The 25,451-nt window shown below is 45.0% G+C and overlaps 1 protein-coding gene across 3 annotated transcripts in view; it reads right to left on the bottom strand.

Annotated features, from left to right (window-relative positions):
* The window catches only part of SH3RF2 (SH3 domain containing ring finger 2), a 132,642-nt gene extending 111,543 nt beyond the window's left edge, over positions 1-21,099 (bottom strand). For all 3 annotated transcript variants that reach the window (XM_073905511.1, XM_025892375.2, XM_073905510.1), the window contains exons 1-2: positions 21,013-21,099; positions 19,376-19,859 (exon numbers count right to left, since the gene is read on the bottom strand). In XM_073905511.1, coding sequence (XP_073761612.1) covers positions 19,376-19,753 — 378 coding nt within the window. In that variant the 5' untranslated portion in view covers positions 19,754-19,859; positions 21,013-21,099. The remainder of the gene's footprint in view (positions 1-19,375; positions 19,860-21,012) is intronic.
* Positions 21,100-25,451: the final 4,352 nt, after the last annotated feature.

The raw sequence follows: 25,451 nt of genomic DNA on the forward strand, positions 1-25,451 counted from the left end.
AAATAATACATTATATGTTAAAAAAAAAAAAAACTTTGGGGAAAAAAAAAAGAATGATGTAGACTTTGGCTGCCAGTATCTTCCTCCTGGAAAGAACTTCCCTGAGAATGAAGAAAGCAGCAGCAGGCAGAGGAGAGAGACAGAATTCAGATCACTGTGAATTCATAGATCCCACCATTCCTGAGATCCACTCGTCAGATCTCCATGAAACCACCGATCCTCTAGTCACCCTCTCCCACTTTTCTTTTTCAAGTTAGTTTGGCAAGGAATTTTTCAAATTATACCCGGAAAGGTCCTCCATACATAGAGCTGATAAACTGTGTTGATGCAAAGGAAATTTCCTTGGATACACTGGTCTAAACAGTATCAATATAAAAATTGACATCAGGTTGACATATCTGATTTGGCCAACTTCTCTTTCTTGCTGAATTGACAGCCGCAGTCAGCAACTTCAGTTAAAATGACACCACCACTGTGGTTACAGTACATGCCCCCAAGTGGGTGCCCAGACTTCTTTTCTTTAGACCAAAGCTAAAAAATTCTTTTGACCACTCATCACAATGATTATTTCCTATATTTTAGGTATTTCAGTCCTTTCATTCCAAAGAATCCTGAAATAGTTCCCTATCTGCACCTAAAATACGGAGTGTTACTTCATCCACTATGGCCATGTTCTCTCTCTCTGGCTCTCTCCCTTCCCCCAGGCTAGAAAGAGGCAGGAGTAATCTGGAGATGAGTTGAAGAATGTGCTTTCCAGAGAAATGAGTAACCTCTTACGACTCAACACATCCTTATTTTTACTACCAAATTAGGGAGACTGTCACAAATGACATCTAAAGCTGACCCCCTTAGGATTTTCCCCCACTAAAAACTCTTTTGCTAAAAAGTAAAAAAAAAAAGAAAAAAAGAAAGAAAAGGATGTTTGCAGGAGAGCAGTGGCCCCTAAAAAATCCTCCTGTCATCAAAAGTGAGACCAGTTTGGCCTCTTCACTTTATCTCCATGGGCAACTTTGCAAGAGTCAAGGCTGGGTGGTGCTCACCATAGGAATATGTGTTAGTAAAGCTAATTTCAGCATCCGTATAAAAATTTCCATCAGTTGCTTGCTGCTATCAAATATCACACTACCTGTGATAGCTCTTTGAGGGATTGCATTTTAACTTCCTGCCCTGTTTTCAATGAAACAGAATTTATTTGCCATCTGCCTTGCCTATTGGGTTTTTTTTTTGATCCCAGTTTTGACCCTGCTAATGTATCTTTAAGTGCCAATGGCAATTTTACATCCTGTTAATATTCTTCCTAGGCAAGAATCTCATTTTCTATTCCAGCGGACTTCCATTGGTAAAACTGCCAGATTTCCATTTGTCAGAAATGCTATGTTCTTTCCCCCCACCTCCAAAAAAGAAATTAGACGGTCATAAAAGACCAAGTGAGGTAGGTCAACCTGGCCATCTTAAACAAAAGCTCAGGGAACAAATCTTTCATATGGAGGGAAATGAGGAGGACATAAGACTTTAATTCCATCTTAGTCTTGTCAGGATCGGACACAAAGGAGTCTTGGGATTTAGAATCAGGCCTTATTTGTTAAAGCTTCTGGGTCCTTTCAGTCTGACAGGTATGTACTAAGTGCTAGGTACTGAACTAGGTGGTGCTGGGAGAGATTTTCCTTCTCTCCTGGTGTTATGGAGCTGGGACAGTGTAACTCTGAGCTGTTGCTGTGTTTCTTACAGTACATACTCAGGATTCTTTTGAATGCCCTGTATCTGAACCCCCTTTCTATGTTTGGGAACTCACCTACATTATAAATCTTGGTGGGTGGCAGAAACTGCCTCAAGATTAAGAAGTTCAGATGCCAGCTTTATCAGTATGGCTTGCAGTCAGGGATTTTGGTTTTGTCAGTTGGAGAGACCCGACTTGAATTTCACATTGGGAGCTAGTGACACAAAGAGGGGACCAGGGTAGACGCACCTCCACTTGGTGGCAAGGTGGCAGAGTTTGCTAAAGCTAGGGTGACCTCCCGTTGCAGCAGTAGGAGGAGCAGGGCCAGGGCAAGCCTCAGTGTTCAGTGCCAGTGGGGGTCAGCCCTGGAAGGCAGCCCTTGGACATTTGGGGCATTGTTCCTGGCAAGGTGGCCTCAAATCAGGCTTTGCAACCCTCCTAGAAGTTCTGTGAACTACCTCACATCCTTTTTTTATGAATCCTGTCTCTTGAATCTGTTTTTGCAGTAGATTCTATTGTTTGTAACTAAGAACCCAGGAGGATGCACCTTCTTCGACGCGCATCATGGAAAATGTCATTTGCAATTGGAGTGAATGATGCCAATATACAGAAAGAAGTGGAATCAACACGTGGGAGAGTGATATGACAGGACAGTCTGGGTCCTTAAGAGGCCCTGAGGTTGCTACTCTTCGAGCTGACAAATTCCCACTTTTGTTTGGGGTAGCCTGAGGTGGGTTTCAGTGACTTGCAGTTGAAAGAGTTCTGCAAACACAGATGAAAGCAAATTAGTATTATATACGGGAGGCTTGAAAATATTCATCTCCTGTGACCCAGTGATCATTTTTCTATTCTTTGGAAATAATTTAAAATGTTAAAAAGCAACACACACACACACACACACACACACACACACACACACACACACACACACCAAAATCGTTGGAGTGAGGCAAATGGTTGCCTACAAAAGTGCTTTTGGATAACAATATCCATGATGTTGGGAGGCACTTGCGGCTAATTCCATGCTTAGCGTTTTCAGACCTTTCGTTCTTCATTTGAAACATGGTTTCATTGCCACTTAGTTTTGGTCTGTCTCTCTGTTTAGCTTCTCCCTTGTGCTGTCCCCTGAGTCTTTGGAAACTGCCTTTTGAGGCTCAAAACTGGCATAAACTGTGAGACTACGTAAATGGTTATTTGCTTCTCAGACCAAATTGCAGTTGGGCGCCAGAGGTCTGAAAGTGCCCTGAAGAGGCCACAGTGCAAAACACTACACATATCTGAATGTGTTCATGCTTCTAAAAATATTCTTTATGCTGAAATCTGCTTTGGAGGCCTCTGACCCAAGCCCAGCAAACTAATTACAATGGTCTGCGGAAGATGCAAGGCCGTTTGGTAACACACAAAGTGCTCAGACTGAGATTCAGGAGACCTGGAGTTTGGTCCTTGTGCCTACTCACTGTGCAAATGTGTGGCCTTGGAAAGTCTGTTCTTCTCGCTAAGTCTGAGACGTCACGTGTGTGTAAGACACGGGGTGAGATGTTTTTTTTATAGCCCTTTGTGGTTCTCAGCACCTATGCTTTATGATTCCTTACAAGGTAGCATTTTTCAAAAAAGCCTGAGATGAACTCGATTTCGGAGTGCCTTTACACAGTACTCAGACTAGGTCAGGCCTCAGGCAGAGTCATGGGAGGAATTTGCTTGGATGAGTTCCCTTTTGAAGGAACCTGTCCCAGAGTCCTCAGGGTCAAGTCTCCTGAACCAACTGCCAAGGCTGGGAGCCTGACTTGGCCCTAATTCTGCTCCCAGCTGGAGGGGCCTGGGGAGGTGGTCTGAAGTGATGCTGGGACACCTTACAGATTCAACTTTATAACCTACCATTTAATCTCGAGAACAACCATTTGAAGTAGGTGTTATGCAACTTTACTAGGAGGGAAACTGAGGCCCAGAAAGTTATAATGATGGTCAGCAAGTGAGAGAACTGAGACGCAAACCCGTGGCTTTGGGTTTTAATGCCGGCGATTTTCTCTCTGTCTCACAGACATCCTGCAAGTGAACACTGTTGAAGTGAGCAGTGACGTACGCATTCAGAGAGAGTGACATGTGGCTGATCCCCACCCCTCTGTCTTAACGCTACAACAGAGCTCCCTAAGAGCACCGACTTTGGCCAGATCCACCTTTGTCTCTTGTTCTTGGTGTGACCTTCAGCAAGTTCATCTTCCCGGACCTAAGTCTTTCCACCTGTGAAATGGGGATGAAGGCAATACCTCATGCAGAGGCTGCAAGAGTTAAATGGAAGTGCTTAGCACAGTGGAGGTGAGTGACACAGAAAGAGGCCAAATTGCCGCAGGTCCTCCTGTTTGTGCTCTCAGGTCTGCTCATGTATCCATCCACTTCTCTCCGTCACTGCCACCACCTTAGTCCAGGCCACCCAGCCAGAAGACGAGACTTGATCTTCTACTTCCAGCCCTGTCCCCCAGATATTCATCTCTCACACAGGAGCCAAAGCATATGTTAAACTGAAAGTCAGGTCAGCTCTAGTCTTGGATCTTTCTCATCACAAGTAGGATCCAATCTTCCTTCGTCACCATGGCACCTTCGTCCCTCTAGACCTTCCCCTGCAGCCTTTTTCATACTGCTCACCGTACTGCTCCCCCCGCCCCCTGCAGTCATCTAGGTCTCCAGTCAGTTCCCCAGACTCTAAGATCCCTCCGCCCTCTGGGAACAGGGCTTAGGATGTTCTCCAGAGCTGCAACCCAGGTCTCTGCTCTTCACTCAACTATCTTCCTCTCATCCTTCAGGTCTCGGCAAAAATGCCTCCTCTTAGCAAGGCGTTCTTTGACTACTCTGGTCAGAAACCTTCCCTTTTATCCTCTATTTCAAACCTTTGTGTAGAGTTAGTTTATAGAGCAAGCTTTATCATATTTTGTCATTATTTCGGTAATTCAGTGTGTATGCACGATGCAGATGGTACTCAACCCACATTTTTTCCAGATACTTTTACCATTTCTGTGCAATCCAGCTTTACTTCCAATAGGCCGCACCTACAATTTTGTAGGAAGCCTTCCCTTGAGCTTCTAGAATCTACTTTGTTCCTTGGGGCAGCTCTTAACCAATGACTGACAGATACATGGGTATAAACACCCCAGATCTTTCACTTCTTGGCCAGGATCATTCTGAGCTTCTTCCCAGAGCTTTCCTAAAGGATGAAGCTCCAGTCACCGCCTGTGGTAACCAGCTTTATAGCACACCTTTACTAGCCACCATCCCTTATAGCCTCACTCCCCTGCCAATGTCATTATACCTCTCAAATAATCTCTAAGCACTCGGTCTTCATGGCAGGGTCTGATTCGGGGGGAGGCCAACTAAGACCATGGAGTTTTTGGTTCTTTTTATCTATTCCAGGAGAGTGTACATTATATGTCTATCTTGTTTATGGTTATATTGTAGTGCCTAGTTTAGTATCTGGTACCTAGTAAACAATATATGTTTACATAATGAGTGAATACTAGTGGTATTACTATTGCAGTGCAAAATATCTTCCTTTTACTGAGTTTATTTTATGCCAGTAACCTACCATGCACCTACAGAAATGTTAAATGTGCCCTCCAAAACTTAGAGCCAAAGGAAAGGTATTTTCTCTGGTGTTTTCAAGAATAACATTCCTGTTAAAGTGTTGTTTTAGCAAGGCTTGTTATACCTAGAGGTTCTTTACCAGGAAGAGATCCCAAGAGAGATTCTCTAGCAGCGTGGCAATTCTTCCTGAAGCCACCTGAAACCCAGGGTATAGATACTTCAGAGATCTTTCATACGACAAAACTCTGTAATGCTTATTTGTGCATGGTTTAAACACCCTGGGCCAGGTGCCCTCAGCGAAACAAGATGGACACCTATGCAGAGAGACTGGCGATAATAATAGGGAAGAATAACAAACATCATTCACATGTATTAAGTATGCATTCATGGACCAGTCCTTGAGTGTGTCACGTGTAGTATCTCATTTAATCCTCAGAGCCAATGTATGTGGCAGGTAATGGTACCCCATTCTCAGAGGGAGAGATCAGGGCTCAGGGAGATTAAATGACTTGCCTAAGGTCGCACAGCTAACAAGAGGTAGAACTCGGATTTGTATTAACTATTATGACTTCAGAGCCCCTGCTCTTATTCCTCAATCTCACCCCCTGGGTTAAGAATACTTAAAACCAGCTCACTAGATGAACTAAGTGAAGTATTTCAGCCTGGAGAAAATGAGAAATAAGAATAAACTGCACCTCTTTTAGTTGCCTTCAACAACCTGTAATCACTCAAGGAAAGAAAGGACAGGTGTGTTTGGTTGGCTCAAGTTCAGGAAGACTTTTCTAATGCTGTTGCCCAGAGGTGGAGGGAATAGAGTATGTTCAGGCACAGAAAACTCCCCCGACACTGGAGATTTAAATGCACCAGTTACGTGGCCGAGTCCGAGAGGACTGAAGCACAGGAGAGGTGGATGGCTGGCTTGGAGGACATTTAAGATCTCTTTTAGACACAGAGTACAAAGGAATTAGAAGACTCACTCAATCCCTGCACATGTGGTCGGTATTATAGAGTTCCGGAGTGACAAGATTTACAAAGGTAACATGACTTGAGAGAAATTTACAAATGCCACGTTAATACATTAAAGAAGGTGTGTGCTATATATACTCTTTACATAAGAGAGCTAGTGTTGCTGCAAGATTAACCAGCGTAATGTCAAGAATGGTCAAGAATGTGGGCTTGGAGTCAGTCTACATTAGTAACTTTGGGCAAGCCACTAAGTATTCCTGAACCTCAGTTTCCTTATCTGTAAAAAAAGTGTCGCTCTGTGGATTTAAAAGCTTTTGCAGGTAAGGTATTTAGCACAGTCCCTTGAAGGCTCTAAGGGCTCAAAACTGGTACCTATTTTTCCAAAAACCTTTATTTCTGAAAAACATAAATCCAAATTCTTGTGCATCATTTGTATGTTCTGTAAAATACAAAAAGGGCACATTTTACATTTGAGATGTTAGAATCTGGAGGTTCAGAGAATCTGGGACTTTTCCCGTAACTGCAGTAACTGCTAACATCTATTAAGCACTCAGATACATTTCATGTCACATGATTGGTTTTCGGCTAAGGCAGGATTAGAAGCTGACTTTCCTGAATTTCAGGCTCTTTTTGTCCCCACCTATAATGGACCATTTTGCCTGTCCAGATGACAGGTTTCCAAAAGGAATGGAACATAAATATTTTGTTCTGACTCTGTTTACATTTCTAGGCAAAGCAGACCAGTTCTGGATCGGAGCTTGTTCTAACTCCGGATAACGTATCTCCCCAAGTACTCTGCCCTTGTGCACTTGGCCCCTTGGTCAGCCTGCCTCCCTTTCCCCCTTGTCCCTCCCCTGGTTTCTGTTACTCCAGCGTAGATCACAGATGCAAACTTTTCTGCCTTTCTCTTCTCTACCCTCCTCTTTTCTCTGACTCCACTCCCCCCGTCTCATTTCCCTATTCACCTAAACTCATTGCTACTACTTAAAACCTTAAATTTCTGACCGAGTGGCACCCAGTTAAGACATAGCAAATCGTTAACATGGAAATGCGCTGGCCACAGATGACATTATGGTCTGGAAGCTTATCAGCGACATTAGAATGGTACTGTTCGTGCCAATAGATACCAACCAGCAATGGCAGATAGTGCAGAGCTCCGTGGAGCTCCAAGGGAACCACCATGCTTGTCTTGGCCACCTGGATTGATCTGGTTAAGAGCCCAGTCCGTGGATGCAGGCAGACCTGGTTCACATCCTGGTTCTGTTCTAAAGTGGGAAAATACCACAGACCTCCACAGGTTGTTAGGAGGATTCAAGGAAAACCACGGTTAGCTTGCACAGCATCTGGCACCTGGTGTGAACTACCTGATGGCCGTTGGCTAAGGTGCTGACTGATAAACATGTCCACCTCCTCTCTGGCTTCTCTCCTTCCTGGTCCCTCCCTCCTTGCCCAAGCAATCAGGACAAGCACTCCACAGGATGAAGTCTACCGGATTCGCTAGGCCTTGGCATAGCCACTAGAACGGGGAAGCTAGGAAACCCAGAACATGTCTCAACCGCAAAATTTTAGGACAATGAAAAAAAGAGTCCTAGTGTTTCAAAATCTTCAGAAAATAAAACCAAAACAATAGAAAGATATATGTTTAATCAGAAATTCTTTTCTAATATAAAAGAAGATGGGCAATGTCCTTTCTATTCAAATGCAGGCTCCTGTGTCCTGGATCTTTCTATGATCTCTCAGGAGGAAGAGAACATGGCCATCTCCTTCCATTTTTCACTCACCCTGTTCCCCCTTCCTTCAAGCATGGAACCAGTCTACTTGGATTTCCTTCATGTATGGGAATTTACCAACCCAAGGAGAAATTTGAAATTCAGAAGATTGTCCTTCCTGCTTCTCCCGAAAGCCAGGAAGGGAAGTTTTTTCTTCTGTCCCTCCTTTTCTCTGACATTCCTGTTTATTAAGCAAAAGTCCCAAATGAGATTCAGTGCAGCCTTGCCTTTCTCAGATCCACACAGCTTGTTAGTATCACAAACACCCCTCCTGAACACAGCTCTGCAGAGTTCTATTCTTGCCCCATGCCCACTGATTCTGCTGCATTGCCTTGGCAACCAATTAAAATACTTCTATGTGTGCACCAATATCATCCTTAATTCTGCAAATCCAGGGCAGCTTGCTCAGAGCGTTGTGGCACGTCAGGCAGTTGGTGTTCTCTCTGGCTCCATTCTGGTTTGACTTCTTTTCTCACCTCCCAATTACCTCTGAATCCCCTGCAAGCACCTACGTGCCATTCCTAACACACCTGGCTTGACATCAAGAAACACCCTTGTCAACAAGACGGGCTGGAAAGGATCCGCGGGACAAAATGGCTGGTATATCCCCTTTCCCTCTAGCCTCAGGGGAAGACATCAGGAGCTCTTCAGCCATGAAGCTGCTGAATCTACGTGCAGTTTCGTGCAACATGGCAAGCAGCATACATTCAGTGATTAAATATTTACTGAATGCTGTTTGCATTTCAGCCAGTCTGCTAGGTTCAGGGGAGACAAGACACCTCCTTAACCTTCTGGAGCTTACAGTTCAGTAGGAAAGAGAAGTGAGTGGAAAATGCTACACTGTCTGATGCGTGCTGTGGGAGATAGAGGAGAGCACTGGGGCCTCTGGGGACCTGAGGAGGAACCTATGGCCAGATTAGGATTTGGAAAGAGGGCTGACTTTCCAGAGGAGTGAAGGTTACACTGAGACCCTGAGACCTAAGGATGGGTTGCAGTGGCCACGTGGGCCAGTTTTCTGACTGGTGGACAGTTTCATTATTGCCTTCTCTAACACTGGCAGTCTGGCTGAACCCCTGGGCTGGGGTGATCTGTTTGAGGCACCCCAGGAGTATATTCCTTATTTCTCCTGATCTCCAGGTGAAAGTTTTCCCATGACCCTCTCAAGGAAGAGTAACAGTGAGTGGTCCAAGTTCTCTCAGCTCTTCTCTTGGCTTTCCATGCTGCACATGTGAATGGTGGCTGAAAGGCACAGTGTCCAAAACCAGCAGCCTCAAGACCATGATGCCAGAACTCACCACCCAAAGTATGTGCCTCTCAATTATTCTGAGGGTTGCAATCCTCAGCATCATGGGTTTCTGTGAATGCTTGGGTGATTAGGAATCAGACCATCTGCAACCTCCATAACTGCCCCAAACACAAATAGAGGATGCTGTAAATTTTTATCTGTAACCATTTTCTCCCATTTTGTTGTCTCATACGAACATAAATTGGGCACAAATCTCTTATGTGAAAGTAGAGACAACAGTAGCACCCATCTCAGGGGCTTATAGAAAGCGTTCAGTGAGATTCCGTTAAGTAAAAGTACTTCATCCAGGGTCTGACCCTCAGTAAGTCCTTTAAGATTTATTAACTGCATCATAATTTTTAGTTCACATGGCCCTCTCGAAAAACCATCAGCTCTTTGGGAGCAAGGATCATATCTTACTGATTTTTGTTCATCACTAGAGCCCAGCAAAGGTCTTACTCATAAAAAGCGTTCTATACATACCTGTTGAATGATGGGAAATAACAGCAACAGTGCCTCACATTCATTGTCACTGGGTTTACTGTGTGTCATGCCCTGTGTTAAGAACTTTTACACAAAGTATCTTGATTTATCCTCCAAATGAGGCCCTGATCGCTGTTACTCCATGTCTACAACGCAGTAAAATACCAGTCCAAATGCAGTGAGTGTGGTAGTACTTTAGAAGGGAGTGCAAGCAGACAGTTAACCTTTACTAGGAGCTTACTTTGTCCAGACCCTGGCTAAGCACTTTACAGGTGTCACCTTGTTAAATCCTCCTCCCAATAACCTGAGGAGGTTAGCTTTCTATTTCTCTTTTATAGTGATGATTCTCGGAGTTGCTCGGTAACTTGCCCAGAGGCACAGTCAGGACATGAGTTGAGAGACATTGTTTTGAATCACAATTTACTTATTTACTTATCTTATTGGGAGACTAAGATCAGAAGTAGCAGAAAATTGGAATACATATTTTAAAAACAATCCTAAAATGCCTATTCTCTTATTCAGAAAGAAGTTTTAAAATGTGTGTGTGTGTGTGTGTATATACACACACACACACACACATACATACACACACACATATACACATACACACACGTATTTATATACACACATACATATATACACACATGTACACACATACACACATATACACACACGTATATATGCACACATACACACGCATACACACACATATACACACACATATACAAATACATACACATATACACACACACATGTACTTTGGGCAATGGAGAGTTATTGCTTAACTGGTACAGCTTCAGTATGGAATGTTGAAAAAGTTCTGGAGATGAATAGTGGTGACAGTTGCACAACACCGTAAATGCATTAATGCTACCAAGCTGCATTCCTAAAATGACTGAAGTGGTAAATCTCATGTATCTTTTACATACCTGTGTGATGTAGGTTTGGCAGCGCAAAAGGTACAGGGCCATGTCCCTACGAAATGGTGCCTTCCTTTCATAGTGGAACCCAGGTCAATGCAGCTCATAGCTCCGGTGGCAAATTCTTTTACAGCCTCTTCCTTTCTGTCATTGGTATCCCTGTGACTAAGTGTCAATTAACTCAAGATAATGTTTCTCCCAAGATCAAAGGAGCATATAAAATTTGTGATATCTGGGCGCCTGGGTGGCTCAGCCGTTAAAGCGTCTGCCTTCGGCTCAGGTCATGATCCCAAGGTTCTGGGATCGAGGCCCACATCGCGCTCCCTGCTCCGCGGGAAGCCTGCTTCTCCCTCCCCCACTCCTCCTGCTTGTGTTCCCTCTCTCACTGTGTCTCTTTCTGTGAAATAAATAAAATCTTAAAAAAAAACTCTGTGATATCTGACGCAAAGTTTAGCCATATGTGTTGTGGCATTTCCTATGTTCTTAGGGTTAGCAATTCATGAACTAAGTGGTTTTGAATTTGGCCCACTGTGTTTTCCAGAGAGTGCTGTCACCCCAAAACGTATTTAATAAGGTGATTCACATCTAGAAGATTTCAGTTACTGTATGACGTTAGGCCCAATATAATGTGCAGCTCATTCCTCACATAGCTCTCTAATGGCTTGATTCATGAAGAGTTCATTCCTGCATCCTCAGGAGTTATTCCACGATTCCATGAAGTCAACCACAGACGTGAAGGTACTTATTTATTTGTTCATTCATTTACAAAAATTTGGGGGTTCCTAATATGGGCCAGGCTGTGGGCTGGGTGCTCTGAGCACAGTATTGAGAGACCAAAGAAGTTGCCCGTTCTCCTTGTGCTTGGATAAAAGATTGGAGAAAAGACAGCGGTCGGAGGTGAACTCAGCTATTATTTGAGTCCTGAAGTCTGAGCTCATGAGCATCTGTGGTATGAGGTTGCAACAGTGTGAGCTTTTAAGACAGAGCCTGGTCCATACCGGCACTTAGGAGCATTCTGTTGAACGTTCTGGCTTCTGAGCTGGGGATCTGGAGCGGTATGACCCTGGGGCTGCCACAGAGACCCAAGCTGCAGGAAGCTGCTCATGACAAACGGACTTGTCTTTCTTTCCTTGCCTGTGTTCTACCCCTTACTTTGTATGCACCAACTGGCATTCCTACATGCAAGGGTTACTGGGTATCCCAACCATTCCAATGGGAAAAAAATGGCTTTGTCTGCCAGTGAAGTGGAGACTGCACCTCACTTGCCCGGTAAGCTCAGCCATCCACTTGGAGCATTGTTTGGCTGCACTGACTCCATTAGGCAGATACAATCCATGGGCCACGAGATGACACGGAACCAGTGTGGCTGTGGAGAGACTTTATCATACAGAGTCCCTGACATGTGTCTTCCCAGTGGTGGTTTGAGGCTAGGTATCCTGTCACCTGGTCGGTTCTGCATCTGCTTCCTTCTCCCTCTCCCCCAACTTTGATTCTACTCCAGATACTCCTGTTCTGTCCTGCGTTGCCTAGCGCCCACGTGCCCAGGATAGATGCTGCCTTTTCACCCCCCGACCATGTCCTTCCTGACCATTAAAACACCTGCTTTTTCTAGGAAGTTTCTTTTGATTGGCCAAGCTTCATTTCCCTCAAACGGAACCACCTCACTGCCTGACATTTTAATAAATCATCATTCTTGAGTCTAAGACTTCCTTGTCTTAACTGACCTTATTGAGTTATAATTTATAGAGAAAAAATGCACTACTCTTAACTGTATAGTTTGATAAATTTAGGCAAAACTATACACTATCACATAAAACATTTGCATTACCCCCCAAATCACTATATAGTTTTGCCATTTCTAGAATTTTATATACATGGAATCAGACAATAAGACACTCCTTTTTTCATATCTTAATATTTCTAAAATTGGATGTATCTTACAGTGAATATCCAGCATGGTATTGTTTCCTTTTTCCCTTAAGTGCTATAACTAAAATGATAACACATCTTCTAATGGGTAATATCTTTGAGTCAGGGATATATGTGTGTGCGTGTATGTGTATCACACACATTGTGTATATGTGTATATACATGTATACTGACTAGTTGGTTTTGCCACTAGACAATAAGCACCGGGAAGGTGAGAATCTTAACTTTGCTGTGTTCCCATAGTGCTTATAGCTGGACACTGATAGGAGCTAAATAAACATACAGAGGGTGGTGATAGTTTCAAACAGTATTCCAAAAATATCTTCTAATGGCAAGAACTTGCCTAAAACTCTTCTTGGAATGAGTCAGGAGTCTCTAACTACAATATCAGGTTCTCTTTGTGGGCTCAGCTGCCTTTGCATTAGTATGAGACATTTCCCCAAATTTGTTGCACGGACAATTAATATTATTGAAGGTATTAATAAAAGGGAGGAGAGGGGCATGCCACTGTCAAAGAAATTTGGGAAACATTTCTTATTATAGTTTTCTGCTTAGAGATTCACACTTCATCAGCATCCTAAAAGTTCTCACAATGCTGCTGCTGCAAAGGAAAAAATGTTTAGCTCTTTTTTTTTTGGTAAAAATTTTATTTATTTGAGAGAGAGGGAGAAAGAGAAAATGGGTGAGGGGGGAGGGGCAGCAAGAGAGGGAGAAAGAGAAAATGGGTGAGGGGGGAGGGGCAGCAAGAGAGGGAGAAGCAGGCTCCCCGCTTGAACAGGGAGCCCGATGCGGGGCTCGATCCCAGGACCCTGGGACCATGACCTGAGCCAAAGGCAGACGCTTAACCAACTGAGCCACCCAGGCACCCCTCCTTAGCTCTGTTTTAAGCTTGGATTTGTTTGGCCCCGGAGCTTTAAGGAACATCCATCCATAGTCTGTAGAGTACGCCTCGTGAAAAACTGCTCTAATATATATGCATGATTTTTTTTAAAAAATGAGAAAGAAAGGGAGCAGACAAGGAGAGCAAGGACAGCTGTATTTGAGCTGGTCCCAGGTCAGCCCAAAGCTATGCAGTGGCGTCTGCAATGGGAGGGATGGGGATACTTTTTGTGAGTAAAAGGGCTGAACAAGCACTCTCCCTCCCGCTCTCGTAATCTCTCTTTATCCTATGAAGGGACGTGTGGCCAGGCAACCTTTCCTAAGAGGAAAGGAAAACAACACAAAAATAGGTGTTGGCTAATCCCTTAGGTGACCTGCCCTGAGTGGTGGATAATCGAGGTTGCATCAGGAGAGGCTGCTGCCCCAGCCCTCTGCCTTGGCCACCCTAGGGGCGCGGAGCTGCTGTGTTTGGCCAACACTTTGGCCAGACAGCTTAAGCTGATGTGAAAACTGAAAGAGGTGATAGGATGGCTCGCTAAAACAGAGAGGAGCCCACTTGCAGGAATCACCCTGGCCATTCAAAGGATGGCAAAATCCTCCTCAAAAACAGCACTGACCCAGTACATGAAGAGATGAAAGGAAATCAGACTGGGCTAGGTGAAATCAGGCAGAGACTGTAAGAAATGTACAAGAGCTCCCTTTCTGTTTTAAAAAATATTTTAAACATCATCAGACAGTAAAATAGACTTTTTTTTTTTCCTCCTGGTATATATGCCTGTGAATTTTAACAGATACCTGGACCCTTATAATTGCCACCACTGTCGGGGTACAGAACAGTTCCCTGACTCAAGAAAACTCCCTCATGACCCTTTCTAGTCATAACCTCTCTTACACCATGATCTCTAGCAACCACTCAGAACCATTATTTTCCATCACTATAGTCTTGTCTTTTTAAAACTCCCTTTCCTTTGGCTATCCCCTTTGCTTCATTTCTTAATGGAAGTCTCTGCATGGTTATGTGTGGGTGCGAAGAACTCCAAATCCCATGCCAGCAGGCTCTCTCCTCCACTGTTACTGTTTTGTTATTTTCTGTTGCTAACATTTATCAGCATCTGTGATGTGCCAGGCATTTGTACTCAGCTTTTGACATACATTATCTCATTTTAATCTTACAATAGCCTCATGATAGAGGCACACCATTATTATCTCCATTATACAAATATGGAAACTGGGGGTAAGAGAGGTTAAGTGACCTGCCTAAGGCAAATAATTGAATCCCAGCACAAACCCAGCTCCATCTGATGACATATCCTTAACATTATGGTAAGTAATAAAAGGGAAGGGATTGTAACTAGGAAGGATGTACACAGACAGAGGTTGGGGGCAGAGCCAATTTGGCGCCATATGGTTTTTGAAAAGATTGGCAAATGTGTGTGAAGGTGGAGAACCATCTGGGTCTCCTGACTTCTCCACCTCAGCTCCTGCCTTTATGTCTTCCTCCACCTGTCACATGCGGTCCTTGCTGACCCAGGTGGCACCTGCCTGCTGTTTTCAGGGGCTTGGGATAGTTTTAGTCCCCTTGCAAATTTTGCAGAAACCACTGTCTCTGTCACAGACACAGCAGCTGAGACCCAGAAAAGGAGCTGGATACCTTCTGGTTTCTACTCAGCCTCAAGTCCCTCATTTGTTTTCTGACCTGATTTCTAGCCCCCTCAGGTGCTTGCAACACCAGCCGAAGAAGTTTCTAGGACACAGCCACCTGGTCTGTGTGCTGGAGGCGGCAGGTGTGCTCTCACTGAGCTGGGGCAAGTGAGACAGAAATGTGTGTGGTTGGCATGATGTGTAACAAAGAATGGAGAAAGTCCGGCCCTGCAAGACCCGGGGCTAGACTCATTTGTGTTGGGGATAGAGAGTCAGGAGAAAGGAAAACTAGAGAAGTTACAGAAGAATCAGAGACACGGAGTGGAAGGTTCTTGACCTACATGAGGTGTTCACTTGAGCTTGTTATCTGGGGAAGTGAAGGCTGCTATCAGGTTTTCTCCTGGAATCAGCTCCTAGCTCCTCAAGGGTCTTGGAAGTGGGTGGCCAAGCCAGTGCAAGCTGGGAAGAATCACGCATCTGAATCATAGCCACGGATCATGTGGAGAAAAAGCAAACAGTCCAGAAATCAGGGTACCCAGGACCATCTTTGGATGACACCCCATTAACAAGCGGGTGAAAGAGGGCGTGCAATTTAGAGTGAAAAGTCCTGAGTCACTTCAATAACAATACCAGCTAACATTTACTGAGTAGGAGCCAGTCCCCGTGCTGAGAGCTAATTGACATGAATCATCTCATTTATTTCTCCCAGCAACCCTCTGAAGTAGGCACTACTATTATCTTCAATTCACGGATGGGGAATTGAGGCCCTGAGGTTTAAGGGGCTCACCCAAAGTATACAACTGTGGAGCAGCGGTAGCGGGATTTGAATTCTTGTATTTTTCAAACCTCAGCTTGCAAGCTTCACTGCTTTCCTGCCTGTCTTAATTTCTAAAAATTCACACAGTGAGGAGGAAGCGAGCTCAACTATTCAGGAGGCTGTAATCTCCTTGAAGGCTTGCGAAGTTCCTTTGGCCTGACTGCAGTGAGGGAAGCAGTAAGAATGAGTGGGGTCTGCACAGCCAGTGGCTGTCCAAGAGTCTGCTGATCTCGCCTGTTGGGTCTGAAATAATTGCATGCTGTAGAAACCTACAGTCACTTCTCAAGTTTTCTTTTTACCCAATCGGCTTGGGAGGGTTTTAGACAGGTAGGCACAATGGACTGTTTTTTCTCTCTTGGCCTGGCACCATGAAGTGTGACAACTGGTTCCACCTGGCATACTGGCTGGCATGAGAAGCATCAGGCCTCTCTGAGCGACCAGAAAATCCCAATGAGCTCGTTTATTAGATGAGCCTAGGTGAGCAGAACAGACTTTGGGCTTCACGAACTCACAGGAAGTTAAGTGAACTCTTTCAGAGTGTCAGGTTAACATCATGGCCTCTGGAAGGGGTGTTTTACAAAATGGTACCCTGCGACAACAGGTTATTTATGCCCTCTTAGGGGAGTGCTTTATACTTAGTATTATCCTGGGCTGGACTCATCCCAGACTCAAGTTCAATAATAATACCTATTACACTCTCCTGCAAGGGCTATCAGCCCTTCTGTGTTTTGTGGAATTCCTTGTGCATGGCAGGGCACAATAAACAGTCAATAATAATGTTTACTATGATAATGATCTTCCAAATGCCTTTCATCTAAGGATCTCAAAGTGCTATGTAAACACTAATTAGTTAAGCCTCACAATGGCTCTCTGTTTTTACAATATATTTTCCGATTTTATAGAATTTTAAATTGAGACCCAGCAAACTTAAGTGGCTTGTCCAAAGTCATATAGCAGGTTTAAATGAATGATAATGATGATGCTCTGCATTTACAGGGCATGTGTTTTCTAAGGCACTAAGAGTGTGTTGCAAAGATAGTTTTCACACTATCCTGGAGGAAGGTGGGTAGCAAGTATTACTAGTTGCTGACTAAATTGGGTAAAGTGAGGAGGCAGGGAGGGCAAGTAACTTGGTGAGGATCTGCCTGAGGATGCGAGAGCCTCCTCTAACTCTTAGGCCAGAGTGGCAGCCCGGACAATGTTCGGTTCTCTTAGCTGAGGGATGCATGCCTGCTTGTGCCCTTACAGGACAGATGGCCATGTTCTTGGAAGCGGAGACAGGCTGCAGAATGGCAGCCATACTAACATCCTGGAACAGGTTTCCTCACAGCCCCATGGAGGGAAGGCAAAAGGGATGAGATGAGCAAGTAAGGATGCCTCAGAAAACGAAGGGAACAGGGGTGGTCGGGGGAGGCCGCCGGCTCTGCTCTCTGGCGGAATATCTTTACGAAGGCAGGGCCTGCCTGAAAGCGGTGGCCCTCCACAGCCTGCTTCTGTGTTGCAGCCTCCCGACAAGGGCTTATTCCAGTGTGGCTTGGATGATGGGCACGACCCCGTCACTGGCGCCTTTGTCTGATGTTACAAGTCCTTGTGAAAGGGTTCCAGGGACATGCAGTATCTTACCGGCTGTCTCTTACATATCACCACCTCTCAGTCCCACAGCTCCCTATGCCAGGAGGCGCCTGGAATCTTCTACAGTTCGAAAACTTGTTAGCTGTTGGATACATTTCATTGCTACCTTTTCTTAACACAGCCACATTAAAAAAGATAAAAACCTGAACAAAAACATTCGAAGATGTTAGGGACTGGCCTCCTCCCAGTCTCGCAACACTTTCTTAGTAGTGTGAGGATACTCCACCTGGAGGCAAGTCAGACTTTGCTGGGTGGGGGAGGGGGAGGTTGCTGGGTCTTAGAAATTCAAACGAGGATTTGCTGACTTCAGATAGAGCCCTATTCTCTCAAAACAGGGCACTGGAGAGAAGTTTGCTGCCCTACCCCCACCTGGCCTTTCCCAGGCCTGTGGATTCTGATTGATGACTAGACCTTGAGCTAACAGGAAGCCTGAAAGAAGGGCGCCAAGCCCTTTTCTGGAATGTGGTCACACATACGAGCACAATGGCAATAAAAAGTCTGCAGTGAAGAGATCACACCAATGCCCGCTTCTTCCCAATCTCACTTTCCACCGGTTCCACCTTCCCCTACTGCACTGGGCAGCCTGGAGGTGCACTGAACAGAACGAGGGGTGAGCGACTGAAAGGAACATTTTAGAAGAGTGTCCTGAATGCACATCATAAGCCTATTCTCCTTTGCGGGAAGGAATCCGAAGAAGACCCTCCCACCCACTGTTACTCTTCACAACGGAGTTGGGGGACTCTGCTGGTAGCTTTAAAGCTGTTGGCTAAATTAGGTAAGACTTCACAGAATGCAGCCTTGACTTTCTCAGTATGCCAGCGACTCAGGTCACAGCTTCCTGTGTCTGCTTTGACACACTGGGGTGTCAGTGCACATAATCCCGCTGGGGTGACAGTGCCCATAATCCTGCTGGACTCACAAGGACTGCGTCCTCCTCTCGAGATGTGCCCTGAACACAGCTTCCCACAAAAGGCTCACAGCCAGGTCAGATAAAGTCCTCAGGATCCATTCACATGGCTGGACAGAGTGATTCGCATTATCCAAACACCAAAAGCATGATTAAGATCTCCTGTGCGCCACTCCTGGGCCCTTGTGGTCATGGCAGCCGCTGAGGAGCGTTTTATGTACCTTTGATTCATTTTGTAAAGTAAGACATCTGCAGGGCTCCTGTACACGTGTTGTACTTCACAGCCCAGCCTTCCTATCAAGCAGTCCACCCACAGATACGCTTTCCTCCCGCACAGTCTTCGGGTGCTCAAGTATCTTGACAGCTTCAAACGGATCATGAATGAGCACTGTCAGACTAGCGCTTTAGGACTGGGGGTGGGAAGATGGGGTTGCGTAAAATTAAAACAGAACCTGACATTTAACTTCTCAAAATTCTCAAAAGCAAAAGGCAGCTGGATATGTTTTCTCTCTTTTTCCCCTCCTCCGTGCATTTCCCATGCACTGGTTGGGACGCAAACAGCAGAAGTGAAAGATGAAAAATAATCACGAAGGCTTTCTTTGTGCTACTATTTTCTCTACAAGAAGCAGGGGGAGCCTAGGAGACTTTCACAATTCTACGAATTCCTGGATGGATGAGATAGGCTCAGGATTCCACCAGGTTTCAGTAAAATGATCACTGCCCACAGAAACTCATCTCTGGGGAAATCAGTGGCAGCACTCTTTGAAACATAACTACAGGAAAATACTTCCAGCTGCTGGTATACACAAATCCAACCTCCAAACGGACATGATATGAACAAATAAGATCTTTCTTACCCCGTCCATGTGGATTCTGATACTAGGCACCAGCCGGAAAGGGCTGGACTGCAGACCTCTGGGGTTAGTCCTGCTTTTCCCGCTGTCCTGTGGGGTCAGCACGCCAGGCCTGCGGAAGGAGCCCCCTCTTCCCGAGCTCTGCCCCGAGCGCACACCATCTAGAAGACGCACGAGCAGCAGGTTGGCCGGCAGTGCCTCGATGCTGCAAAACACCAGGGTCCTGCATTCGGGGCACCTCAGCTCCTTGTGGGCCTTGAAAATCCTCTGGAGACATGGTTTGCAGAAGGTGTGCTGGCAAGGGAGGACTTTGGCTGTGACATCAAGCTTTTCAAAGCACACGGGGCACTCCAGAAGATCAAGTAACGTCAAATCATCCATTTTATTTTAAAACTCCAGTCCTGACCTGGAGGGGCAAAGTCCACATTGTAGGGTGAGCTGAGCCAAGCAGGCAAATCCAGTCTCTTGGGAGCGTCAGAAGTCTTGCCTGTTTGAATGAGAAAGGAAGAGAGGAAAAAAATGTGACTGCTCTGAGAGGTATATCCCACCTACATGGAGGCAGTGTCTCATAAGGCAGTTTGCAAGTACTTTGTTCCAGCACCCAAGTTTCAAATGACTCATTCTGATTCAGTGCTAGCAGGTAGAAGGCTCAACTCCTGGCTGCTGGAGGATCTGAGGGAGCATTCAGCATGGTGACTGATGACTTACTCATTGCTTCTCTGTGTGCACAAGCAAGAGCAAACAGAGGAAACTGGCCCGCTGAAGTGGCATACGCACTCCTCTCTCCCAGCTAGGGCTCAAAGGGGCTCCTTCTCCCCTCCGGACAATCGGTTTCAGTTCTCAAATCAAGGCCCCCTCAGAATGCAATTTCTGTGAAGCTGTCCAGGCCTTCTTCCCCTAGGTTTATCTGTTATCTGCAGCACAAGCAGACAAGTTTACGTAGACACGTTTATCTGAACCTCGTGCAGATGTAGAATTATTTCCTTCACTGTGCATCCTCCCCCATTATTTTGTTCTAGCAATGTACAAGAAAAATTTCTATGGGAAACCCATTTTTAAAAAATTGTTTGCCTTAACTACAGGCCAGGATGCTTGGAAGCTTTCTTCCCCCTCCTTCTCTCCCTCCCTCCCTTCTCCCCTTTCTACCTTCCCCCCCCCCCTTCCTTTTCTTCCCTGATTATGCTAGCCTCAGAGACAATATTCCTCCCACAAGATGAAGTCACACAGCCTGTTTAGTTACTTTGACAAGTGTTCTCAGTTTCACCTGAAACAGACAGGAATTCTGGATTGTGGTCACAACCTGCAAAAATCAAGATGGAGCGGTGTATACAGGTGTTGTGTGCGCGTGTGCCTGTGTGTATGTCTGAAAACATCCTTATTCCAGAAACAATTTCCTTTTAGACGTCTGAAAAGAAGTCTCCAGTTGAGAGAAGTCTCCCGGGAAGAGGTTACCTGTCCCTCACAAGTGCCAAAACTGTGCAGAGCAGCCCCGGAGGTTTGGCCGGAGGGAGGATCCCCCCCCCCCCCCCCCCCGGAAGCAAAGTGGACCTGACACACCAGGATGAGAGGTGGCGCCTTGCCTTCCTGAGACTCCTCTCCAAAGATGTTAGCTCTGGGGAGATGTGCGGGGGGCCACTAACCTTGAGCTCGTAACCCCAGCTGAGTTCAGCTCAGCACGATCCTCTGCTTGGCCAGGCTCCCTCCGACTCGCTTCCTTTTCCCTAAGAGCCGCCGCAGCGCTTTGAAAACTTTAACAACTCTGAGTCTTACTCATTTCGAGGATCGCCTTACTCAGCCCTGTTAACGCTTTCACTGCCTGGCAGTCAGCAGCGCTTTTCTCTCAGTTCATTCTCTGCTACTGATCTTTCCTCCATGTAACTGAGTCGATTTCTGGGAAAAGATTATAAGGGACCAAATACAAGCCAGCCCCTAAGGCTAAATATTTATAGTTTATTTTTTCACTTTTCTCATTTTGTCTCCTTTCCCAGAAGCTGAAACATGTTCAGTTACACACATGCCAAGGTGACTGTGTTTATTTTAAACTTTTATAAGGATTTGCTGAAAAGGTCAAACATATTAACGGTAGCTATAACAAAGATAAGCCAGGCACCTAAAGAGTACTGCCCCTTAAAAAACATAGTCAATTCTTGAATTTGTAGATTTGAGACAGACTTTAATGATCTTTTTGCTCAATCTCTTTAAATTAAAAAAAAAAAAGTCGTATCATGGTAGTACAAACACATCTTTGAAAACTCAAAGCACAGAAGGGCTTTGAAAAAGGAATGGTTCCAGCCTCTCTCCCTGTCTGGGGCCTACTGGAATCTTTTCATAGCCCCAAATAATACTCAACACTTTCATGTCTTGATTTATCAATAAACATTTCATGTAAAGTTACACAGGTATTCAGTAAAGTAAATAATCGCAGTAATATTGCTTAACCCCAGAATAGCCCTTATCTGCGCTAAGCATTGTTCTACTTTACCTATATTAACTTATTTGATCCTTTTAGCAAGCCCGTAATACACTACACTCTTCTTTACCCTCATTTGCAAAGGAGGAAACTGAGACACGGGCAGGTCAAATAACTCACTCCAGGAGCCACAGCTAACAAGAGACAGGTGTTCTGTGCTCTGTACTACCGCGTCCTAAGGTGATACGGCTTTAAGGGGAGGAGCGATGGTTGAAGGGAGGTAAACCTCATCAGGGATGGCAGGAAGTCAAAAGATAATGACCCAAGCTGACCAATCATCAACTTCTTTTGCAGATGAGGCAGCTGAGCCCAGAAAGATCAAGCACTTCCTTGAAGTTGCCCAGTAAGTTAGGGGCAGAACTAGGACTAGAAACTGGTGTTCTTCTTTTTACTGTATCTCCTCTCTCAACTTAAGGATGACAATTCTTTTATGATGCAGAAAGTACTTAGCTACAACTCCACGGAAAAATCTTAAGAGGGGACCAAGAGGCCCGAGAACAGATGGTGGTGGATTACATGTTTTAGAAAGTTCTTCCATGTTATTTTTGAAAAAGCAAAGATGCATGGAGCTCACAACAGGGGCGAGCTTTAGGATGGAGCAGATGAAGTCATCTGTCCTCTGAGCAGAGACCTGATCTGAGTACATGTCAATTTCAGAAACCATTTTCAACTCTTTTTTTTTTTTTTAGCTCTCTTTTATGAAGGGTTTTTGGGGCTTCAACAACATCAAATCCACTCTGTTGCCTGTCTCCTTCGATTAATTTCTACTTTTATAAATTCTATGCTCATCAGGAAGCCTCCAGTAGTCTGAGGCCCTTTGTGGTTCCTTACTCTTTTTCCTACTTGGTAAAGCTGAGCCCTCTCCTCTGTGAGCTACCCTGCAGTCCCCTCACCCTCTAGAAAGGTCTGCTCCACTGCCAGAACTCCTGCTGCAGGGGTGGGCAACACCCTCCCTCCTCCCCTCTCTTGTTCTTAAACACACTCTATCTCCCTTAGATGCCCACATCTGCACCACATGCACAGGCACACACATACTTGCAAAAAGACAAACACACACATAACCGTTAAGAGTAACATTTATGAAGCACTTACTGTATGCCAGGGACCCGTGCTAAGACTTGAAACAGATTATCTCATTAAATCCTCCCAACCACCCAATAAGGTAGGTGTCATAACTTTCCTAGGATTACAAAGCTTCCGCTCTGAACCCAGGTTGGCCCAGTCCCAGGGCCTGTGTTCCTTTCCATTATTGCTTCCCACATTATAAAGTCATGTACATGCCATGAATATACCCATATATCTTTATTGTATAAACCCATACACATATATACATATGTCCATAGCCACACTCCAGTTGATCTTAGAGCCAACCTAAAACAAAACGATATAAACTGCCCAGTGTCATGCACCTCCATGCCATTGCTTGGCCAGTGGTCTCAAATAGCTTCAAACCCTCCCATCCCCAACAAAAGTCAAAAACGCAGTTCCATTCCAGGAAGGCAGCATAGATCCAGTGGGCTGCTCTGCACTCCATATCTGGCAGCTGAAGATTCAGCAGAACAGAAATGTGACGGTAGAATCTTAGGCAGAAAGTGAAAGACAGAGAAAGTTTACACCCGAGCCGAGCCGGAGTGGTCTTTTAGCACCTCTTAATTCACACCCTGTAGGTGGTCCCCAACACCACCCACGTATGAGATTAGTCTTGGTAGAAACTTTTGAAGCTTTTGAAAAACCGGGGGGTGGGGGGGGAGTTTTAAATGGGGATTTCATCCTGGCTTACCCAAATGCTACCTTGGCATCAAATCAGATGAACAAGTAGTCCTCAAAAATAAACAAAAAGGTGAACCATGCATGCCTTGCCAGACTCCAGGCTCAGGCCACCACCTCCACGGCTCCCACCCCATCAACACTCCTGTTTATATCTGTACTGGTACATAATGATTGCAGACTGTACTTTTTCAATACCTGTGTGATGTTTATGAGTTTCTGCTGCTTGTATTTACAAGTACATCTCCATTTATGTACAACAAAACAAGACAAAAACAAAACCCTAAATCTGATCATATTGTTCCCCTTTCCACAACTCTTCAGTAGGTTCCCATTGACATTAGATAAAATCCAAATCCCTTTTCTGATTTACCAGGCCCAACATAATCTGGCTCCTGCCTACCTCTCCTGCCTCAGCTTACTGCACATCTCCCCTTCACCCATCCACACCAGTCCCACTGGCTTTCTCTCTTGACTCAGGACAGTTTGTTTTTTCCACCAGAAGGTATTTGTTCATGCTCTTCTTTCTGTCTGCAACATTTTCAAGTTACACTCTTCCTCCTCCTCTCTTCCCAGTTACTCTCCCCCACCCTTTGCTTTTTTTTCTTCCCCCCCCCCCCTGCAAGTTTTAGTTTAAATGCCACTTCCTCAGGGAAGCCTTCCTTGACTCTCATGATTAAACAGTTTATCATCCTGGGGCACCTGGGTGGCTCAGTTGGTTAAGCGACTGCCTTCGGCTCAGGTCATGATCCTGGAGTCCCGGGATCGAGTCCTGCATCGGGCTCCCCGCTCAGCGGGGAGTCTGCTTCTCCCTCTGACCCTCCCCCCTCTCATGTACTCTCTCTCTCTCTCTCATTCTCGTGCTCTCAAATAAATCTTAAAAAAAAGTTTATCATCCTACACTCGTTCTTCATAGCAGTTACCACAACCATAATTCAGTAATTATGTTATAATGATTTATTGCGTGATTCCCCAAACAGACAAGCTCCAAGAAAAGCAAGGCACTTATGTGTCTTGTCACTGCTCTTTCCCTTAAACCTAAAACAGTGACTGGCATGTGACTGATGCTTAATAAATGTTTTTGAATGGTTTACTAATGAATGAATGATGTTCTTAAAAAACTGTGTCTGGGCATATGTACACAAAATTGGTTTTTGTTTTTGTTTTTTGAGTAGGCCCTATGCCCAGCGTGGGGTGTGAACTTACAACCCTGAGATCAAGAGTCCCATGCTCTGTGGACTGAGCCAGCCAAGGGCCTCCCCCCACCCCCAAACTGTTGATAATGTTTTTACCTTGGACACCTCTTGGGTGCCACTTCGACCGTCCACAGCCTCATCTCCTAGGCTAAATTTCTTAGAAAGAAATTTTGCCAGATTCAGGTGTATGCTATGTGGTGGTATCTCTCCTCGGGACCCCGCCATGTATCTCTTGCCTCCTGCAGTATGGGATAACCAAGGGGGCTTGCTCCACACTCACATGTGCATGATCCAGAAGTGTGGATTCTTTACTAATGGGAAATCACTTCCTCCTTTCATCTTTTGGAGTAGGCAGTCCTGAGATTTCATAAGGCTCTTCATAAGGTTCTGTGGGATGAGTACCATTCAACTATTGAGTGCCTAATGCAGTAATGTACCCTTGTGTTGTCTCTTCCTCATTCTCTGTATCATTCCTCTATCCCTAACTCTTGCTCTCACATGAATTACCTTCAAGCAAGCAAGCAAGCCAGCCAGCCTTTGTTTTAGGCTAAGATAGTTTCTTGCAAGTTTAAAATTGGGTCACAAAACAAGTGTGCAACTTTTTGTCAATCAAATTTACTTATTCTTTGGAATTATAATTTTAGAA

The sequence above is a fragment of the Callorhinus ursinus genome, unplaced genomic scaffold (genome assembly GCF_003265705.2).
Source record: "Callorhinus ursinus isolate GAN/ISIS: 27379988/994484 unplaced genomic scaffold, GSC_fseal_2.0 scaffold23, whole genome shotgun sequence".
Classification (NCBI taxonomy): domain Eukaryota; kingdom Metazoa; phylum Chordata; class Mammalia; order Carnivora; family Otariidae; genus Callorhinus; species Callorhinus ursinus.